Source organism: Balaenoptera borealis (assembly GCF_965194805.1).
Source record: "Balaenoptera borealis genome assembly, chromosome: 8".
Classification (NCBI taxonomy): Eukaryota; Metazoa; Chordata; class Mammalia; order Artiodactyla; family Balaenopteridae; genus Balaenoptera; species Balaenoptera borealis.
The window spans coordinates 27,406,324-27,429,038 of record NC_138865.1 but is presented as its reverse complement, the minus strand read 5'-3'; the positions used below and the strand labels follow the sequence as shown (position 1 = coordinate 27,429,038).

The window sequence follows — 22,715 nt, the reverse complement described above, 5'->3', positions numbered from 1 at the left end:
CCGGACCAGGGCTTGAACCCATGTCCCCTGCATTGGCAGGCAGATTCTTAACCACTGCACCACCAGGGAAGTCCCAAAACTTAGTTTTAAGTTGAAATATAGTAGACATACAATATTATGTTATTTTCAGGTGTACTACATAGTGTTTTGACATTTTCATACATTATGAAATGTTTACCATGGTAAGTCTAGTAACCATCCATTCCCATACAAAGTTATTGCAATATTATTGACCATATTCCTTATGCTGTATATTACATCTCTGTGGCTTATTTATTTTATAACTGGAAGTTGGTACCCTTCACCTATTTCTCCCCCACTCCTAAAGTATTTTTTAATTAAGATATATGCCTTGTTTTTTTTAAATTAATTTATTTATTTTTATTTATTATTTTTGGCTGCGTTGGGCCTTCATTGCGGCACGCGGGCTTTCTCTAGTTGCGGCGAGCGGGGGCTACTCTTCATTGCGGTGTGTGGGCTTCTCATTGCGGTGGCTTCTCTTGTTGCAGAGCACAGACTCTGGAGTGCACAGGCTTCAGTAGATGTGGCACGTGGGCTCCATAGTTGTGGCTTGTGGGCTCTAGAGCACAGGCTCAGTAGTTGTGGCGCACAGGCTTATTTGCTCCGTGGCATGTGGGATCTTCCCGGACCAGGGCTCAAACCTGGGTCCCCTGCATTGGCAGGTGGATTCTTAACCACTGCGCCACCAGGGAAGACCTGTACCTTGTTGCTTTTTTTTTTTTAGACATAAAGCTATAGTGTAACATAACTTTAATATGCGGGAAACTAAAAAAATATGTGCAATTCGCTTTATTGCGATGTTTGTTTTATTGTGGTGGTCTGGAACTGAATCTGCAATATCTCTGAGGTATGCTTATATTCAGATCCTCTGCCTGTTTTATCTGATTGTTTGGGTTTTTTGCTATTGGGGTATGTGAGTTCTTTATATATTTTGCATATTAACCCCATCAGATATTTGGTTTGCAAGTATTTTGTCCCATTCGCCAAGTTGCCTTTTCATTTTGTTGATGGTTTCCTTTACTGTGCAGAGACTTTTCAGTTTGATGTAGTCCCGTGTTTATTTTTGCTTTGTTGCCTTAGCTTTTGGTGTCAAGTCCAAATAATCATCACTAAAAGCAGTGTCTTCACTCCTCATCTTGTATGACTTCTGCTGGCTAGAAGGAGCAGTCTTTCCCTGGGCCTTTTTGTTTGTTTTTTTAATTTCAGTCTGCTCTGGCATCCAGATTGGGATGTACAAGAGGTAAAAATGAACCCCAAGGAACTCATTATCTGGTCCTCGCTTAATTCCTGAAGTCTCTACCTGTTTTGCTTCTTCTGTCCACATATCAGAATCTTCCAATATTTGCTTTATGTGTTATTTCCATGTTTCTAAATTGTAATTAATGGGAGCCTTCAGGTTCAATGTGCTTACTCTACTGTGACTAGAATGGGAACTCTACTCCCACAATCATTTATCGAATGAATAATTAAATGAACACATGCATCTTGCCTATAAGTTGCTCAGAAGTGTTTGTAGGTGTCAATATAACAATAGGTATAGTATTAAGAGAATTGAGCTAAATTCCTATGGGAGCTCATAGGCATAGGAATGAAATTATTTCTAGCTATTTTGGAATAGGACATATGGTGAGGTGGTGAGACACAATAAATCTGTGACACCAACTGGGTGTCGTGTAATTCAGTTCAATTCTGACACTACCCAGATTTAGCAGAGACCCACAGGTTAAGGGCAAAGTCCTCCATAAGACTGCTAGACTTCAGTAAAAGTTACAACCCAGAAACAGCCAAATGGAAACAATTCATAGACAAAGGTCTAGGGGTGGGGTGGGGTGCCGTGGGGGCTGGGGGAGGAAGATAAACATAGAGCTTCTGTGCCCTCTCTTCATGGAATCTGGGCACATCAGCCTCCTAGCACATCCACACATTCACCAACCTGAAAGTGCCACTGAGTTTTGTTGTCCAGACGTTTTATTGGGGTTACCTTACATAGGCATCATGATTGGCCATGTGATTAAACTCCTCCAGCTCCCCTCTCTTCCCTGGAGAACTGGTGAGCCCACAGTTCCAACTTTTAAATCATGTGGTTGGTCTTTCTGGTGAACAGTCCCCATCCTAAGGCTACCTAGGGACCACCCTGATTCACCTCATTAGCTTAAAAAAGGCACTCTTGTCACTCAGGAATTCCAAGAGTGTTAGAAGCTCTGTGTTAGGAACTAGTGACAAAGCCCAGATATATTCTTTATTATACCACAGGTCATCAAATGAGACATCAAGGAGAAAGTGGCATTTGTGTGATATCTTGAAAGATGGGTAGGATTTAAACATTTGAAGATGGAGAAAAGGGAATTCTAGCCTGAGAAATCACACAGGGGCACATACTCAAAAGGGCAGAGTTCAGTGTATAGAAATATATTAAGTACTTTTTTAGCTTTAGTGTCGGATCTATAAAAAACAATAATAAGATAAAGCCAGATGGAGGGCTTAAATGAACGATAATAAACGATATTTATTAATCATAGAGCCTTTTATTTCTACAGAGCAGAAGAAAGAAGAGATTTGTTTATGTTTTTCCGAAGCCTACACTTCTTTGTGGAATGGTGTGAATATCGTAAGCGCACATTTAAACGTTTCAAGGTAGAGTCTAAAGTCTTTCAATTTAAACGTATATGGAAAGTGAAGCTGATGTTAATTTGGGGGTTTAAGATAACATTCTTAACGTTTTCAAACAATAGAAAATATTTTTATTGGTTTCTAGATTTTTAGTTATTTGGTATAGATGAAGGAGGAATTCTTCTGTACAAGTCAGTTAACGATTTATATTGAAAGAATATAGTCTTATTTATTTTACAGTACACATTTTGAAAAATTAATCTGTCAAGGACACTTGAAGTAAAATGCCAAATGCTAATAAAGGACATAGGCATAGCAGCCTTGTAACGTCACAGTGTAATCTTTACTTCCTGAGCCACACTCTGTATTTTGAGCTTCTTATTTATTGTATATTTCAAGTTTAAATATTGAAGTCTGATTCTTGTAAAGTAACGCTTCTTAGGTCTGATACAGATACATTCAGAGACTTTTTTTTAATTGCCTTTGTTTTCTGTCATAACTAGAACTATATTTGGCTGCATTGTAATCCCCCAGGTTCTACTTAGTTAGATAGTATCAAATTATTGACAGCAGTGATGCACACAGAAACCAGTTCTGAAAGAGTTAACATAAATAATATCTCAAGGTTCAGGTTCCCTCAAAATACTGAGTGACTATTGTTTTTATGACTGGTACTAATTCTCATTTATTTTGGATTCTTTTTTTTTTTATCATCATCATCATTTTTTGCATTTTATTTGGTTGAGCTAGTAATATCTGTCAAGCATAAGATTTTCTTTAGAATGAAACATGTCAGTACCTGTACTGTACCTGTACTGTGGTCCCTTGCGGAGTGCTCAGGATTATGTTGTTTACTTGCAGGTGCTCTTGCACCAGAACAATTAAATAGCTCTTCTTCAGAATTGGTAAAATACAGTAATGACTGAGAAGTCTGCTGGCAGTTATGGTAATGAATCACCTAATACGGCCATTTACTTATACATTAGAATGGGTTGTGGGAAATGTGAGCACTAGTCCCATTTTCAAACTGATTTTCCTCTAGGTGCTTTTAAGGCAAGTGTAGAAGTATAATTGGTGTGTTTTTCCTGTAGAGGATAAAGTGCTTCTTTGAGCTGGTCCTTTGCTGGTGACAAGGTTACTAGAATGGAAAGAAACATCACATTGTCGTGCAACCATCACCAGTAAAAATCTGTTCCATTAAACACTAATTTGCCATTCCTTCATTCTCTCAATAGTGTCCTTTGATGCATAGAAATTTTTAATTTTGATGAAGTCCAATTTATTTTCTTTTCTTTTGTAGCCTGTGCTTTTGGTGTCATATCCAGGAAATCATTGCCAAATTCAACATCATAAAGAATTTTGTCTTTATTTTTTCCTGAGAGTTTTATAGTTTAGCTCTTAAGTTTAGGTGTTTAATCCAGTTTGAGTTAATTTTTATATATTCTGTAAGCCAGCAGTCCAACTTCATTCTTATACATGTGGATATCCAGTTTTCCTAGCATCACTTGCTGAAGAGACTGTCCTTTTCTCATTGAGTGGTCTTGACACCTTTGTCAAAAATCATTTGACTATATATGCAAAGGTTTGTTTCTGGATTCATTATTCTATTCAGTTGGTCTGTACGGCTCTCCTTATGCCAGTATCACACTTTTGATTACTGTAGCTTTGTAGTTACATTTTGAAATGAGGAAGTGTGAATCCTCCAATTTTGTTCTTCCTTTCAAATTTCTTTTTGGTGTTTGGAGTCCCTTGAGATTCCATATGAATTTTGGTGGGTTTTCCCAGTTCTTTTAAAAATGTCGTTGGGAGTTTGTTAGGGATTGCTTTTGAAACCACTAGGTGGCGTTTCGGGGGGTTCCAAGGAGCTCCAGTCCTTTATGTCTCATCGTGGAAAGAATTCAGCAAGAGACAAAGTGATAGGTAAGTTAAAAGCAGATGGGCTAGAGGGTGCTGCGCCCTGAGAACTTAGTTGGCTACAGTTTTATAATCAAAGGAAAAGTGGGGAGGAGGAAAAGACCACCTTCTTCCTCATTCTTGAGTAGATGTTAAGTTTCCATCATCAGCTAGTCCTCCAGGTTGGACAGGGGAGTTTTCTTGTCCCTACGTGGTCAAGCCAGGACTGTCATGGCGCTATGGAAATATTATTTCAGGTCTCCATACAATGAGGGTCTTTCACTTTGAAATGTCACTTTTCCATAAATTATTGTTTTTTATATGTGCAGAGAGCATGTCCTAGGGGTCATTAACTTACTGAGCTCACTGGGCAGGATGTGGGTCTCATGCCACCATTGTATATTGTTTGGGGCATGTCTCATGTTTCTGTTGCATGGTTTTGTTGCTAAGCAGGCATGCTTGGTTTTGTGGTTAAGCAAACCTGCTTTCTTGAGCGATCATTAACTTACAGGGGTCTCCCATACTTTTCCTTTACTTACAGTCCCCTAGTGGGATTAACTATTTAATCACCTGCTTTGTCCCTTTACTCTGTTCCTATCATTTTGAAGTTGTTTTGGGTAGCACTGACATATTAACTATTCAGTCTTCCATTCATGAACACAAGATGTCTTCCCATTTATGCATATCTTGTTTAGTTTCTTTCAGGAATGTTTGTAGGGGTAAAATATTTTTAATTTTAATCCTCTGTTTCATTATCAGTGTCAAGAATGAAGCAATATCTATTTAAGATAATGGGGATCAGCATTATTTTACTTCATTATTTTATTTGTGACTTAAGGGTGTATATAAGGTTGTTGGGTACCTAGGTTCATATCTTCTTATCTAGAAGTCTCAAAACTATTTTTTAAGATAATTCCATAATTCAGACTTTTAAACCAGTGCTCTTTCCTAATTGCTATTTTATATAAACCACTGGCTTTTAAATTCTCTAAAATTTGTGAGTTATTTTATGGTGCTTTTCCCCTTTAAGTTTAGTAATATAAAGAACATAGGAATACATTATTATTCTGACATCTGGAAATGGGAAGGAAGTCTTTACTGACCCCTTTCCCCAGTGTTGGTTCCACCACTCAGCAATCCTTTATTAAGTTTGTTTTTCCAGATGAAGTTACAATTTATTTCTATTGATTTATTCAAGATTGTGATAGTTTAAATATTCTATTTTTCCAAATAAAACAGAGCCCTTCTGTTTAAATGGATTTTATTTTGCACTATTTACTATATATTCAATTTAGATGTGCTCACTATTATGCTAGCACTTTGAATGTATAAAGGGGATATTGGATGTGTTCAATGCGCTCAGTGAGCTTTCAGTCACAGAGAAATGAGGCTCGCACACAAAATGAGAAAGCAGTATAATAGTTATTGTTACCAGTTACCAAAATAAAATCAGTGAACACGTTAGTGTTGTAGCAGTAATTATTGTGGCGTTAAGAGATCACAGGTGTTTTAGTGAAAAAATTTCATCTTGGGGTCAACCTTGACAAATGGGAAAATTGAAAAATAGGAGGTCATTCTAGGTACGGAAAAAACAGAAGCAAATGGAAAACCACCAATAGTGTTTGTTCTGGGAATAGTATACAGAGACCAACTTGATTCTAGTGCATAATTTATGTTGGAAACAATGTCGGCAATTTTTATATACACATTCAGACTCTTGTTTCTAAAGCACTGATCATTTTATATGCAACCCCAAAGCATTGTGGAAACTAAGACTTTTGAGTGGGGTTTGCGCAAGAGGAAAGTAATTTTAGGAACTTTATCATCACTATTAGATTGAAGATGAATTCTCATCTTTAAACATACCAGTTAATCATGGGTCTCTAGAAAATGTTGCTGAGATGCTTTCTTGTGAATGTGTGGTCTGTTCTCAAGAACATGGATGTGTATGCGTGGGTGGGAAGGTGGTGTGTAGTAGTAACACCACAGAATTCACTTTGTTTTCATGTCTTACATTTGGATAAATTTATTGATGAGATTCTCATTCCTATAGTATAAAAAGAAAATATTTTGCAGTATATATCATAATTGAAAGCCTTTACAGTGGAGAATTTTATGGCTATGTTCTGAGAAACAGGATGGACTTTCAGGTTTTTTTATAAGCATACTGATTTTGATGTGCTTGGCTTCCTAAAATGTTTTATGGTGGACTTAGAATGTTAATATTTAGATTAAAGAAAATTTTGTACTATTTTACTAAAGCCTTTAATTGTGTGATCACAAAGCAGAATAACTGAACATTACTATATTAGCTCTTTATCAGAGAGTAAAATTATGCTTTATTTGGAAAGTTTTGCCTAGGTATGAGACTATATTCCTATTTCTGAGGCTAAGTAAAAATATAGTAGCTGCCTTAATAGAAAGAAAACAGAGTTCCTGCTTCATAATGAATAATGTATGAATGATAAAAGAAAAGTGAGAGATCCCTGGAAATATTTAGCTTTTCAAAGTTTTTGGAACATATGCCTTAAATGCTTTAGGGATCCAGTGGAAGCCCGGAAAGACAAACAGTTGAAAGTTTCTTGGACTTATCCTTTCACTTCATAATACGTCTTAAATGTGGGTATTTATATAAAAACATACCTTTTAAATGGTACTCTAGTATAAACTGCGGGGATTTTGTAATGCTGTTCAAATATTTTCACATTACTTTGTTTTGAACTTAGAGATTCACTCTTACTTTTTGCTCGTTGTTATATGTAAGGTTTTTTGAACATCTTTGCTTAAAACATAAGTTCCTTCATAGTAGGATACAAAATTAATATTAAATACTTAAGCTCCTTTAGACATTGTTGAGACAGATTATAAGTATGTGTGTACTTTAGCTTATGTGCTGCATTGATAGTGGTTAAATGTATGACCCTACAGGCAATCTTTTTAAGCAGATAAAACTGTTAGGATGTTTTCCCAGGATGATGGGATTGCCCTCCAAGCGTATCTCTTCAATGCGGTCCCGAATATAACTGGTGTCATTAGCCTTGCAGAATGTATCATCTGTAATTGAAGTTATGTTGTTAAACTAGAAAATAAAAGGGAAAAATTGTTTAGAAACCCGAAATCATTCTTTTGTATGTTGTGTAATGAGATCTCACAGAATATTTTATCTAAAAAGTGATTTTTAAAATATTGTACATACTGTGCATATATCTTCATGGTAATAAAAACCCTTGCTGAGCAATCTGAGCCTCCCTTTTTAAAGTCTACAGTATTACTTTGGAAGAACAGACTACTGGCTATTTCTAAGAGCAAAACCCATATAACAGAAATTTCTGAGTATAAATAAGATTATAATAGCTGGATAAAGTATCCTATTCTAGAGTGTCAACTCAAAATGGGTACTGTTTCCTTAAATATACTTTAAAGAAATAAAAAGAACAAATGGGAATTCTTATGATGGTAAAAGACCACTTTTAGTTTATTTTTATTCCCTTTTCACTTTTCTATTACCCTAAGTTGATGTTGGACAATAAGGTCAGCTGGGAAGTCTCCAAAAGCAAGTGTTTACTGCTATTTGGAGAAAGAAACATAAACCAGAGGTCTTAGTGTCCCCTAACTTCAAATCCACATGTCAGGTTAACTAGGAGATGCCAAGTGCACACCTGGAGACAAATCCTACTATAAGAGCAGACCTCACACCTCTTGTTACTGGTCCTTTGGTTGTACTCTGGATAGAACTAGGGCTTCTGGGCAGGAGAGAGCATTTGGCTAAATATTAATACTTTTGATGGGCAAAATTTACATGTAAATAAGTGATCTTCCTAATGAATCGTAAGATTGACCCATAATAATTTGAATTAAAGCCAGATAATGTGAAAGGAGCAATCATACCTGAAGATGAATTACACGCAGACTTTCTGGTAAATTAAGAGGCACAGATTCCAGGGCATTGTGGTCCAAGTAGAGGAAGGAGAGGTTATTCAATTTCTGTAAGGAAAAGGTGCTTTTGCTTAAGTGTTATTGAACTCATTGCATTTCTTCACATGATTCAAGCTATATACACACATATACATATGTATAAATACATAGGTATAGATATAGACACATATCAATACTATTAATCATTGGTATGGTAGTTTTAGGTTTGTTGGGATTTTTTTGCTTGTTTTGTTGTTGTTGTTGTTGTTTGGTGTTTTTGGTTTTACAAGTAGTATATTTGGTCCTTTACGAAGGGCAGTAGAGCCCTGATGCATCCCCACATTTCTGTCCACTCATCTCACTTCTGAATACCATCATATTCAGCCTCAGCCCTCATGCCAATTTCTGGGGCCCTTTAAATTTCTCTTGGGAGCAGGTAATAAGGTTAATTCTTATGCAGGATTGTATTTGCATCCTGGTACTGCCATAACCTCTCTTGAACCTTCAGAACTTTCCATTTCAGCTCCACCAATTTGTAGTAAAATGAATATTCCTAAGAGATGTGTATGCTTGTTAGTAAGATGTCTCCCAAAGCAGTTTATTAAATACGTAGCTAAGTATGACTTTTTTATGCCCCAAGGACTCTACATTGGATTACTCTTCATGATCAGTAATCCATTATTGTGTATAATTTTATAATATGATTTCAAGATGTAGTTTCCCCTGACAATAATCTTTTACCTTACCTTTGATACGCATCCTGTGACAGAATTCGGTATTTTTTTTTTTTTTTTTTAGAATTAATTTGCTGTTATTTTAATCCTTTCTTAAGCATCCTACAATTCACCATATGGGCACCAAGCTCCTGTCTTCCCCAGTGGGCCTCTTTAACATGGATTAGAGTAACCTGATTTTACCAGTGGCTTTGGCAGCCTAGGGCATTAAGCAAAACTAGAAAATATCTGAGTTTATCATTTTCATGCCAACTTGTCATGAATCCCTTCTGTAATCCACGTGTAAAATCCAAAATATTCAAACATTCCTTTTGTGAAATGTTGATTAGCTCCTGTAGGTCTTTTTTGTTTGTTTTGTTTTGTTTTATAAATTTATTTTATTTATTTATTTATTTTTGGCTGCATTGGGTCTTTGTTGCTGCACGTGGTCTTCCTTTAGTTGCAGCAAGTGGGGGCTACTCTTTGTTGCGGTGTGTGGGCTTCTCATTGTGGTGGCTTTTCTTCTGGAGCACGGGCTCTAGATGCACAGGCTTCAGCAGTTGTGGCTCACGGGCTCTAGAGTGCAGGCTCAGTAGTTGTGGTGCATGGGCTTCGTTGCTCCACAGCATGTGGGATCTTCCCGGACCAGGGCTCGAACTCGTGTCCCCTGCATTGGCAGATGGATTCTTAACCACTGTGCCACCAGTGAAGTCCCTACTCCTGTAGGTCTTTAACATGCCAGTTATTCAAAGGTTTACCTGCTCAAATTGCATATCTTCAAATTACAAGCATTTTTTTGTTTTTAAAGTGAGTCCAGTTTTTAAAAGTCCCCTAAGAGTCCCTTAACTTCTGAAGAACTGCTAGGAGTTGTCATAAGGAGCTACAAACCTTCCTTTTTAACGAGGTCTTCTGTTGCCAACAGTAGCGTGATTGTCTCATCCTTTTATCTGGGGTTTCTTCCAGGACTGGGAATGAGTACACCAGAGCTATGGAAGTCCTGGGCTGAGGTTGCTTCCCTGTAGACTCTGCATTTTGAGACAACCTGGCTATCTAAATCAGAGTAAATCACCTTGCCCTTTTCACGTGCATTTATTTTCTTGATTTACTAAATTAAGAAATATATGTAATTTTTACTACATACAGAATTTTGTATTAGGTGCCATCACAGAATTCAAAAGAATGTCTACCTACAGAATTCTATGGTCTAATACTTTTAAGTATTAAAAATAAAATTCAGTGTTTACTTTAGAACATGATTTTTTCTGGTGTTTGTAAATTACTAATATTGTAAGGAAAAAAGAAACACAGGAACACTCCCATTTTGAGGTTTTGCAGACTGTTGGTGCCATGAGAGTGCAAACCTTGTCTGTATAAATAAATATTGCTGTGTGAACAAGGGAAAAAGATGTGACACCAGGTAGTCCCATGAAACAAGATAAAGGTATTTTAAGTGAGGTACAGGCATAAACTAGACTGAATAAGCCTAGTAGTATCACTATTTATCATGTAAATAATATCTTCATTTATTACATTAAAATAGTTTTAAAACAAAATTCTAGACCATAGTTTCTTTTTCTTTTATCATGTTATTATTGGCTGTATAACTGATATTTTTATATTGTGCTCAGTCATACTATAAAATACTTACTTTGAAAGCATTTGCTTTGATTCCTCTACTCTTGATTTTGTTGTATTTTGCATTAAATAAAGTAAGCTTGGGAGGGAGAACTGGAAGTTTCAGTAGTTGATTTTCAGCTAGTGTAAGTTCTTCTAACAGCGAAAGTTTTGAAAAAGTACCATCTTCTATATCTTCAATCAAATTTCCCGTAAAATCAAGTCGCCTTAAGTTAGCTTGAAGGAAAAATATACAAAAAATAAGAAAATTTTTAAAAATATATGAAGTTAAATTCTTAATTGTCTGGACTGAGGAAAAGCATTTGTTTATCAAGTCATTCAAACGTCTTTTATTTTTAGTGCCTAGCAGAGTGTCTACAATTAGTAGCTCAGTAAGTTTTGTTGAACACTGAGCATCTACTCTGTGCTTGACACTGATGGTGTTTCTCACTGAAGTTCTAAAATCTCAGGTTTGGAAGGGAACTTAAAATTAATAGAGTCCTTCCATCCTTTTTTGTTTGAATTCTCAGTATGCTCAAGTAGTTTGAAAGAAACTCTTTGTTGCAAATTATGGAAAGTAAGCATTACATCTGATTGAATAAAATCATGTAAATATTTCTGGATTTTTTGCCAGCCTGTTGTATTGTGACTGTGGATATCTTATCTTAATCTCTCCATGCCTTATTGCTTGACAACAATAAAGGCAAAAATGTTCCCTAATTTATTACCGTAATGCATACTGAGAGAGAAATTCAATATGTGTATTTATGTGTGCATCACTTTTGTCCGTCTGGGATGATTAGAAAATATGGTCCCTTCTCACTATTCAAGGTGGTCATGTCTATAAAGTCAATGCAAATGCTGAATTAGTGAATATGGAACCATTGCTCCTAGGGAATATACAGGGTTAGAGCCTCTCATCACACATTTTCATCAGCCAGTCAGTAGAAAATGTTATGTGTGTTTCTTTTTAAACGCATCTTACTTAGTATATATTGTTGATACATTAACATTGAACTCACAGCCATCAGCACTGTAACTCACACTTAAAGATTACCTAACATGTGTTTTCTCTGTAAGGCACATCACAGCCTTCTTGCAGTTAGGAACACTAGACAGGATTTTAGCACTATACTTAGGGAGCACTTTAAACAGCAAAAAGCACAAAAATGTGAAAAATGTGGCACTAAGTAGACTGTAAACAGGATACTTGTTTACAGTATAAAAGCTGAAACAAAAGGCCAAGCATCTCATTCAGCCTATCCTGGATGGCTCAGATTTTTTGCCACTGTGCATATGTCTGCGAATGACCATGAAAGTGCCAGAAGTATTGATTTTGGGGGTTACAAATAAATGTTATCAAGTAGGTGAGTTTGAAAACATGGAATCCACAAAAGAGGAACAACTGTATTCAGTCAGTTGGGAGCTACTGGTGACAGCATGAATTCAGTTATGGCTAATCTTGTAAATGTATAGTGGGGCCAGTGTGCATTTCTTGGTGTGACTTTCTTCAGAAGCCCTTGACAGCATTGGAATCTAGAAAATTTATGACGGATTAGTGATCCAGACTTGGACTTCATACTGCAGAAGTAGGGGATTTTGGTGTGCTCATGGCAACACCCTCCTGGCAGCTGTTGTAAGCTTTGATTGGACACCAGAAGTCCAAGATTTTTAATGATCTGGGAAGGAGTTAAATGGTACTGCTCTCAGCATTAGTTCCGTATTAGAGTCATCTGAAGAGTTTGGTTGTGGTTAATGACAACACCTGGGCCTCTAAATTTAGAGACCTAAATTAGAATCTCTGGGGACTAGGACCTGGTATCAAAAATACTTTAATATGCAGCCAGATTTAAGAACCATGAGTTAAAGTAAGAAAAAGCAGTTTCTATGTTTTCATAGTGAAGGTAGAAAATAAAACATTGTCATTGGAGAAATATCCTGATTATATTTGTACTGCTGACTGGCTGAGGCAAATGGATCTTGAAATATTGGGGTTGAGAAGATATAGTTGCCCATATGTTAGATGGGCTGTCAACATAGACTCCGAAGTCACCAGTAAAGAAAGATGACAGGAACATCTGAATGGAAAGGAGATTCACCAGTAAACCAGTGGATTTTTGTGAAGTGTGGTGGATACTTAAAATACCTCAACAGTCACTACCGTACATGTGATAGGCCACAGGTACCTAGAAACTTGTGTTTATATGAGTTAAATACTAACACGAGTTAACACTAATATCTTATTTAAAATTAACTTACGTATGTCTGCAAAATCTTTGGCAGTCAACTTTTTAATTTTGTTGAATCGTGCATAAAGATAGGCTGATTCCTTCGGCAAGGGTGGTACAGCATCAATGTCAACTTCTTCACAGTATACAGAGCCACTTAAACAAACACATAGCAGGCATGTGGGCATTTCTAAATTGGGAAACAAAATCATAAAAATCAGTAGTTTAAAAATATTTGACCTCTAGTGTTAAAATCCTTGCTATCATGAATGTTATTACCAATTTGAAAAGATCCTTTACAGAATTACGGGTGATAACAGGAAAGACGTTATGGCCATGATAGCTAGTAATCTATATTGTATCTGATAACTCACCAGAATTTTATTTTAAATTCTGTAATCCACAATCTCTTTTATTCTCCTCTCTGTTTTAGCAGTGATCATTTAATTGCTGAATTGATTGACAGTTACATTTTTTCATTGGAGTATCAAAAATCATAAAGCAGGACTTAAGGTAAATATTAGCTTGATTTATCACTTGGAGTGGTGCAAACACATTTCTAATGAGTTTAGAAACCACTTAGTTAAATAAGCAAACTATTAACTTAAAAATTGGAGTCATCATGGGCACTGTTAGAGTCCCTATTGTACCCTACGTCATTCATTGCATTTACTTGTCATGCATCTTTCATCTCCTTCAACCTGCAGCAGTTCCTTAGTCTTTGTTTTTCATACCTTTTACTGTTTAGGAAATTTTTGAATTTTTTAAAACTTTTATTTTCAGGGCATTTATTTTGCAGAATGTCTTTCAATTAGGGTTTATATGAGGTTCCTCATTTTTTGGCAGGAATACCATGGAAATAATGTTACATCCTCAGTGTCATGTATCTGTCTCATTCCTTATGATGCTGTCTTCGGTCACTTGGTTCAGTTAGTATCTGCCATGGTTCTCACTCTGTAAAATTACTGTTTTCACTTTGTAATTTGTACCTTCTAGAGGAGTACTTTGAGATTCTAAACATCAGGTTTGTCATCAAACTTTCACCCTCTAGTTTTATCATCTGTTGAAGATTCTTACTTGAATCATTTATTACTAGGATAATTGCCAATTATTTTCTAATTCCATCATTTCTTCTACATTTGTTAGTTGGCATTCTGATATAAGGTGGACCATTCCCTTCTTATTTGTTTATTTCTGTCAGTATGAACTTATGAATTCCTCATTCCATGGGGAACGTATCCCATAATACGTTACTGTCTTATTTATTTTGATAATCACATTGTCACAGATTAGTCAGTGAGAACTCTTAAGCTCTGTTTATCCTCCCACAGCCTTTTTATGGTTCCATGATATACAGTAAGTTGCACATATTTAATATGTATAATTTATAAGTTTGGACATGTGTACATGCCCATGAAACCATCACCACAATCAAGATAATTAACATATCCATCACTCCAAAAGTTTCCTCATGCCCTTTGGTAATTTCTCCCTCCCAGCAACCACTAATCTCCTTTCTGTCATTATATGTTAGTTTGCATTTTTGAAACTTTTATATCAAAAGAATCATGCAGTATACACTCTTTTGTCTGGCTTCTTTCACTCTGCATAATTATTTTGAGATTCATCTGTTTTTGTATGTATCAGTAATTCATTCCTATTTATTACTGAGTTCATTCCAATTTATTCCATTGTCTCAATAAACACAATTTATACTGTCATCTCTTACGGACATTTGGGTTGTTTCAAGTTTTTGGCTATATCAAAGAAGGCTGCCATGAACATTTATGTATGGACTTAACGCTTTCATTTCTCTTGGATAAATACCTAAGAGTAGAATGGCTGGGTCTTATTATACGTATGTATTTTACATTTTGAAGAATGTCCTAAACTGTTTTACAAAGTGGTTGTGCCATTTTACATTCTCATTAGCAGTGTGTGAAAGTTCCAGTTGCTCCACATTCTTGTCAACATTTGGTATGTATGGTTGGACTTTTTTATTTTAGCCTTTCAAGTAAGGTTTGTTGTGGTATCGCGTGTTTTAATTTACATTTTCCTAATGACTAATGTGCTGAGCATCTTTTTATATACTTATTTGCCATCCACATATTTTTTTGTGGTGAAGTGTCTATTCATATCTTTTGCCTGTTTTTTTAAATAAGTTTTTGTATTATTATTTTTGAATTATAAAAGTATGTTCTGTAGATATAAATCATTTGTCAGATTTATGTTTTGCAAATATTTTCCTTCAGTCTGTGGCTTGTCTTTTTATTTCCTTATCAATGTCTTTTGAAGAGCAGACATTTGGGGCCTTCCCCAGCAGTCCAGTGATTAAGACTCCGCGCTTCCACTGCAGGGGGCACAGGTTCCATCCCTGGTTGGGGAACTAAGATTCCACATGCCGCATGGTGGGGCCAGAAAAAAAAAAAAGAAGAGCAAACATTTTTTATTTTAATGAATAACAATTGATCCCTTTATATTGTCTGGATTTCAATGAGCAGGTCTTGTACATCTTTTACACATTTATACCTATGTATTTTTTATATTTTGATTAATTTTAAAGATTAGTTGTCCCCACTGTTCTTTGAGAACTTACTTATTTTCTGGCATGCTAAGATGTCCCAGACCAATCTTGCCCTTTCCTTGCCCCAGGCCTGAAATCAGCTATTATTTCCAGGAGTACTGGTCCCTTTTAGTGGAGAATGGTATTTAGAAACCAACATTTGGGTGTGGATGTGCTCATTGCTCCTGGGATCTCATTGCTTCTGGGCTTTTTCAGCAAAGAGGCCTGGGAAATATATGTATTTTTATTTGGCGCTCTCTTCATATATAATACACATACATACACACGAGTATATGTATATAGACATGGACATAATAATACACAAGTACACACATGCAGACATATATACATGTATATATGTGTCATATGCTCATATGAAAACATAAACACATCATATGCATATTTTCACATACACACTCATACAGGGAGGCAAACATGTATATATCTATTTCTGTATCTCTGTATACAAACCAGGAGTTGATCCTGATATCTTTCATTCCACTCCATCTCCACAGTGTTCATTCTAGCCTTACCCCTTACCATATTTGTAACACCCTTCTCTGACAATGAGAAACCTGGCTCTCGTGATCCACTGTGCATTTACTTTACTCAGTCCCAGAACACACATTAAGTAGTTTCATTATTGCTAACCTATAATACTATGGAAAACAAACCTACCCACTAGGATTTTAGTATTTGCCTATTTTATTTTGTCTTTAGCCTGAAAGTATACAGTCAAAATACTGTGTTTAAGGGTTACTTCGATTAGATTTTTCCCCCTGTAGTGTGGTATGTTATTGATTTGAAATGCAGTTAAGTTTCTATTTTTCTGTTTGTTTGCCAATTTGGGTTCTTTTTATCTTATCCTAGTTGGTTTTATTTATAAATGTATTTGTTTGTTTGCTTATGTGAATATAACATTCTAAAATCAAATCTACACAACAAGTGTATACTCCAAGAAGTTCTAACACCTTCCCCCAGTACCCCTAGTTACCATCTCCCCCTCCTTTCCACCCCTAGTCCCATCTGTAACCCATAGGTAACTAGTCTCAGTTTTTTAATTCCCCTTCTTGAATTTCTTTTCACAAAGTGGGCTGATGTATGTATATTCTCTTACATCCCCTTCATTCTTAGGTGAAAGACAGCATACTGTAGATACTCTATTGCATTTTTTTTTTCACATAATCTCTTCTGAAAATCACTCCATATTAGTTACAGAGATCATCCTCCTTCACTTTTACAACTGCACAGTATTCCCCTGGGTGGACGTACCATACTTTATTCAACCACTCTTCAATGTATGGATAATTAGATTGTTTCCAATATTTTGCAATGCTTCAGAGATTTTGCATATGTGTTTTCTTACTTTTGGAGGTATATCTTTCGGGTGAATTCCTAGAAGTCAATTGTTGTGTCACAAAGTAAATGCATATTAGGTTTCGTTAGATATTACCAAATTCCTGTCCATTCTACCAATTTGTATTACCACCAGCAACGTATGTCAGTGTCTGATACCCTACACTTTGCCAATGGAATATATTAATATATTTGTCAGATAGGTTAAAAAATTTTATCTCAACATAATTTAAACTTACATATGAGATTGAACACCTTTTATGTGTTTAAGGGTCATTTTTATATCATTTTGTGAATTGTCTGTTCATATCTTTTGCCCATTTTTCCAATGGATTTTTGATCAGTTTCTTTTTCCTGGATTTTTACTTGTTCTTTAGAAATTAGAGATATTAACTCTTTATCAGTGATATATATTACAAATATTTTTCTCAGTTTTCAGTTGCCTTTGGCTTCGCTTATGATGGTTTTTGCCATGCAGATGTTTCATTTATAGAGTCAAATTTATTGATCTTTTCTATATTATCGTCTCTGGATTTTGAGATACCCCACACCCAGGTTATCTTCTACTATTTGTATGGTTTCACTTTTTGCATTTAGACCCTAATTTATTTGGAGTTTTTCTGTGTAAGATAGGGATCTAATTGTATCCCTTGTCAGTTGACTACTTAGTTGTCCCAGCCCCAGTTTTTTAAAATATCATCTTTGCTTTAGTGATTAAAGATGTTACCTTTATTATTTACTAAATTTCTACATGTATTTCTTTCTGTCTGTGGACTTTCATTCATGCACCAGTATTACACTTATTTTAAGTATGCAGGCTTTAAAGTATGTTCTAATAGGTGATTTCATGCAGGTTTGATTTTCCTTCTGAACTTGAGGATCAGCCTTACCAGCTCTTTAAAGAAGTTCATTGTTGTAAATTTAGGGAGAACTGACATCTTTATGATATTAAATCATCCTATTCAAGAGCAAAGAATGTCCTTCCATTTCTTCAAGTCTACTTTCACTATGATACTTCTCAAATTTCTTAAGATATATTTTCTGGTTTTGTACATTTTAATTTTATTGTAGCAATATAGAGATTAGTGTGTGATTTTTTTTTCATATTGTCATGTGAAGTAATGTTCTGTGATAGAGCAAGAATAAACCAAATAGAAACTAATAAGTAGGACTTTGTAATTTTATAAGTTTTCTATTGTTTTAATTGAAATGTACATTATAATTATTTATATCTATAACTATGTCTCTCTTCTGTGAGTTTCTTAAAGGCAAGAATTATATTTTATTTACTTTATACTCAGGCTACATAGTATTTGAAAATAACTGGTGTTTAACAAGTATTTCTTCAACTGATTTTATATAGACAGAAGCACACACTTTGTAGAGGCTAAACTTTGTTCTTGAATGTTCCTATTCCACGTTTCTCACTCATAATGTGGGATGGCAAATGATGAAAACTCACAATATACCTGTTTGACTTTATCATTAGAGATAAAATTCCACTGTTTGGATCTACTATATCCTGATGCAATTTTTGATTACTATAAGGAATAAAGTTCCATTATAAGCTATTTTTTAAAGCTCCTTTAAAAAAATTTGATGATAGAGTATTCATACTTACCATCATTTTCTTTCTTGGGGGATAATGGTTTTATACTCTCATCTTTTTGTAATTGAAAACCTTTCTCATCGGGTATTATTATCATAGTTTCTTTTTCCTATTGAAAAAATAAACATTTATTATCAGGTGTGACAAAGACCAATTTGGACTGTAAAACTGAGGGATTACAGACAACATTCTCCTATAAGTGTTCTGGTTGAACAGCCTCTCCCCTTTCCATTTGTCTATTAAATGTCGTTGAATTCTACTCCACTTCGCAAATATCTTGGTCCCTGCATTTATATTAAGTTAGAGAGACTCCTAAAGCAATGTGAAGAGAAGAAGCAGATAACTTTTTACTTACTACTTTTTAGGGACCAGGAGATTTTTGAAAGTATTCTTTAAACTGATTGATAGATTCAAATCAGCCATGTGAGCCAACGACTTGTTGTTATAGTGGGCCTTTTTTCTCCCTGAGCTATAACTATATATACCTATATTATATATATGTGATAATAATAATACTAGCATATTAACGAACTCCATTGAAAGAAATTGTAGTGTTAACATTTGCTCATCTGTACTAAAAAAAAGAAAGAAGCAATTATAACTGTTCAGTCTTAAAATCTTTGTCATCTTATTTATAGTGGAGAACTTTTGAAGCAATCAACATTGTTATATATTTGGCTGCATTACTCATTTTCCATTTGTGTGTGTGTGTATGTGTGTGTGTGTGAGAGAGAGAGGGAGAGAGAGACACACATACAGACACACGGTAGGCAGGCAACAGATACTTATGTGCTGTATTAACTTTTTCCTTTCCCAGTGTTCATTTCTGTGTGCCAGTAAAACCACAAGTAATTACTTAGCCCCCGTACAAGTAGAATATGAAGATGTGGTATGAAAGTCATCCCTGTAGACAATGACAGTTACAGTTACTTGGTAAAGTGATGGAGTCTGAATTGTTAAGACCGATTAAAAATTAAGCTATATTAAGTAGTTTTCATTTTTTGATACTGTGTAGTTGACATATGTGAATTATTGTGAAATGCTGTAGATACAAAATAAGCAGTACTCTTTATTTCCTTGAACCACTTCTTCCTAAAACAATAAACCTTAAGCTGGTGATTCATTTTTATTTCTCCTAATACACATTTCTCCTATTTTATTTTAATATGCATATATAGGACATTATGTAATATTACTTAACATATAAATCTCAACTGGTCAGAGATCATCTTAAAGTTTAATTTTCTTTAAATTTTATGTTTTAAATTTTAGTTTTCCTTAAATCTTATGTTTTGGTTGCTATAGATACTGTTTGGTTATCATGGATTCTATGTATTAATTTCGGAAGCATGCATACTTTAAAAATATCATCTTAGGACAGTTATTTTGAATTATTTTGAAGCATTTAATGTGCTTTTCCTTTCCTCTTACCTTATCAGACACATTCAGAAAAAACAAAAACATACATTTAAATGGGCGACTATTTTAGAAATTAAATTTAGAGTAGAAATAAAATACCTTAATACTTTTTCCATCCAGGGATTTATCCTCATAATCTCGGCTAAATAAGCTTTCTTCAAAATTATCTGTTCCATAATCATAGATAGTGCGTGAATCCTGCTGAGATGGTGGTGCTGGCTTTATCAGAGGCACAAACAGGAACAGGAGAAGTGTAGATTGCAGAGTCTTCATTTTAGCAAAAATGAAAGTGACTGGAAGTTAATAAGCTAGTGGCCTGCTGACTGTGGGACAATACTCCCTTTTTCCCTGGAAATAAAAACGTAGACCATTGAAGCAATATTTAAAAGCTTAGAGGACTTTTTGGCAGGGTATACGCAGTAGGGACCAGAGAACAAGTATTTAACCCTTAGTGATCTTTAATTAGATGCTAAACGTTTTTGTGTATCAGCCACATTCTGAAAAATAGTTTCAGAAAATGGTTTTGGTTCCTTTTCTATCAAATATCCAAGCAATGTTGATAATTTCAGTTTTTTAATAATTAGGTGCCTTGAACAAAGGTACTTGTTTGTAATTGAAGTCTTCTTAGGATACCTGTAATATAAACAGTTAAAATGAAGTCCCATGATCCTGTCTCATGTGAGTTAAAAAATATCATATTTCAACTTTGCTCCTTTATACACACTCTTGATTGTATTGGTATGAGCAGAAACAAGTTCCAGGAACAGTTTCAAAATTTAAATTTTAAATTTAACATTATGAAAAGTAGTCATTAACACTTACTTTTAAGTGGTACAGAATATGGGAAAAGCCATAATTTAAATTTTCTTAGTTTTATAATTTTTATAGATATCATTTCTTTTAGTTAATAGCATTTCTTTTAAAATTTAAACTATGAAAAATGCAAAAATAGTATTGCAGGCTAGAAAAAATATAGAACTTTAATCAAAGATTTAGAGGGAATGAAATGGGAAAGATTCTTTTAGGCTCACTGCTGGATTTTATCTGGTGGTGCACATTTTACACTTTTTCATAAGTAACTTCAGACAGAATCACTCATAGTTGCTGGTGCTGCATTGTAGATACCAGTTTGTCAAAAATCAATGGTTGAAAATTAAGAATTACATGGTTTTGTGACTTTTGCAACACCTTGTTCTTGCCTGCATGGACATTAAAGTTATGCAATGGTATACTTAAGTGCTTGTTAAAAAATAATTGTTCAAAGTAACTGAAACATAAAAAAATGAAAGGTGGCCTTTACATTTACTAAGATTGTTAGATGTCACATTTTAACAAATGATATTTAAAATAATATGTGAAAAAAGAGCCTACCGTTGTAGCTGTTTTGAAGTTTTTTGTGGTTTTCCTCAGTAGATGGTCATGGCTTGCATTAGCCCCAAGTGGGAGGGTGAATGAGAAAAGCTGTGGATTGATTTCAAACTGCTGAATAGAATTTCAGGGCCCAACAGCTTTAAAAGCAGTTTCCATGTGGTAGAGATCTTTGCCAACATTCTTTCTCTAGGATGAAATGTAGTGTGTTGTACTAGAGAACTGTGCTTAAAATATTTGTAACTGCTGTACTCAGATTGCTTCTACTGATTACCATAATTTTGTTATTTTTACCTTGTGTAATAAATACTCATGTTTTTGTGAATATTAGTTTATGAAGATGACATAGTTTAAAAATCATGCTTTTCATTTTAATGCTTTCCCAGGAGATAAAACATCTGCTTTTTGAACGAAATAAAACACCAAACTAAAGCATAATCTATGCTCTTAATTTTATGAAGAGTAAAAATGTTGTTCTAGTACTTTAATTAGTATATAGCTAAAAAGTTTCTGGTGTAGAAATTAGTTATAGCACAAATTATTTTTTAGTTTAGTCATTTGGGGTCCCTCTCCCCCTTTATTTTGTTACATATAACAAAAACTCAAGTGTCAGAATTAGCTTTTTAAAAATAAATTTTATTTATAATTTGGGGGTTGATAGTAAAATATATTTTTGTTTGCTAAATGAAGGAAGCTGTTTTAATTATTTTAATATTAAATTTGATTTTTTTAAGTTGAAGTGGTATTTAGATAACTGTGTGAACATCTTTAAAGATTTGTTTAAATTTTATCACTCTTTGGTACTTTTAGCAGTCAAGGTAACATTTCTTTCTCCTCTAAGCTAAAAATTCAATAAATATGGATATGGATAAATACTTTATTAAAAAGTAGAAAATGAAAGAATACTAATTTGTTCTCTTTTTCTATTCAAAATTGGCTTTAGAGTTTTTTGAATTAAAGCTTGGATAAACTAAGACTTGAATACTCATGTTTTTTTCTGAATGTGAATTATTTTAAATTTATTTGTGATATTCTCTGGTTTTGGTTGATGTAAATTGTCAATTTTATGGCCTTAAAATCTTTGAAAAGATCTAATAATGAAACAGCAGATATTGATTTGTTTTCTGTTGTGTGGCAGGTTTAATGGGATGTTGAGAAATGAACTGCATAGATGTTGAATAGATTTAGAGAATCTTAGAGATTCATGGTTTACTAATGAACACAGTTTGACACTTTGTACTAATGAAAATTATTTTGTGGATATAACATTTTTTTCTTGAAAAATTATGACCAGTAAATATAGTTTTATTGGCATTCATTTATTTAGTAGAAGTTTATTGAGTGCCACTTCTCTGCCAGTACTACAGAAAAATAAACTCAGACAAACAAAATTCATTTTCTCCCCT

The 22,715-nt window shown here is 34.5% G+C and overlaps 2 protein-coding genes across 6 annotated transcripts in view; one reads left to right on the top strand and one right to left on the bottom strand.

Annotated features, from left to right (window-relative positions):
* Positions 1 to 22,715, top strand: part of CENPP (centromere protein P) — a 215,329-nt gene that overhangs the window by 56,967 nt on the left and 135,647 nt on the right. For all 5 annotated transcript variants that reach the window (XM_082400955.1, XM_082400953.1, XM_082400952.1 and 2 more), the window contains exon 5: positions 2,559 to 2,655. In XM_082400955.1, coding sequence (XP_082257081.1) covers positions 2,559 to 2,655 — 97 coding nt within the window. The remainder of the gene's footprint in view (positions 1 to 2,558; positions 2,656 to 22,715) is intronic.
* OGN (osteoglycin) lies at positions 5,769 to 21,506 on the bottom strand. Its single transcript, XM_082400950.1, is given in 10 exon segments — positions 5,769 to 7,603; positions 8,413 to 8,508; positions 10,801 to 11,003; positions 13,026 to 13,184; positions 18,535 to 18,631; positions 20,041 to 20,223; positions 20,225 to 20,250; positions 20,253 to 20,289; positions 21,313 to 21,365; positions 21,368 to 21,506. Coding segments are annotated over 10 exon segments (1,149 nt in total). The 5' UTR covers positions 21,492 to 21,506; the 3' UTR covers positions 5,769 to 7,432.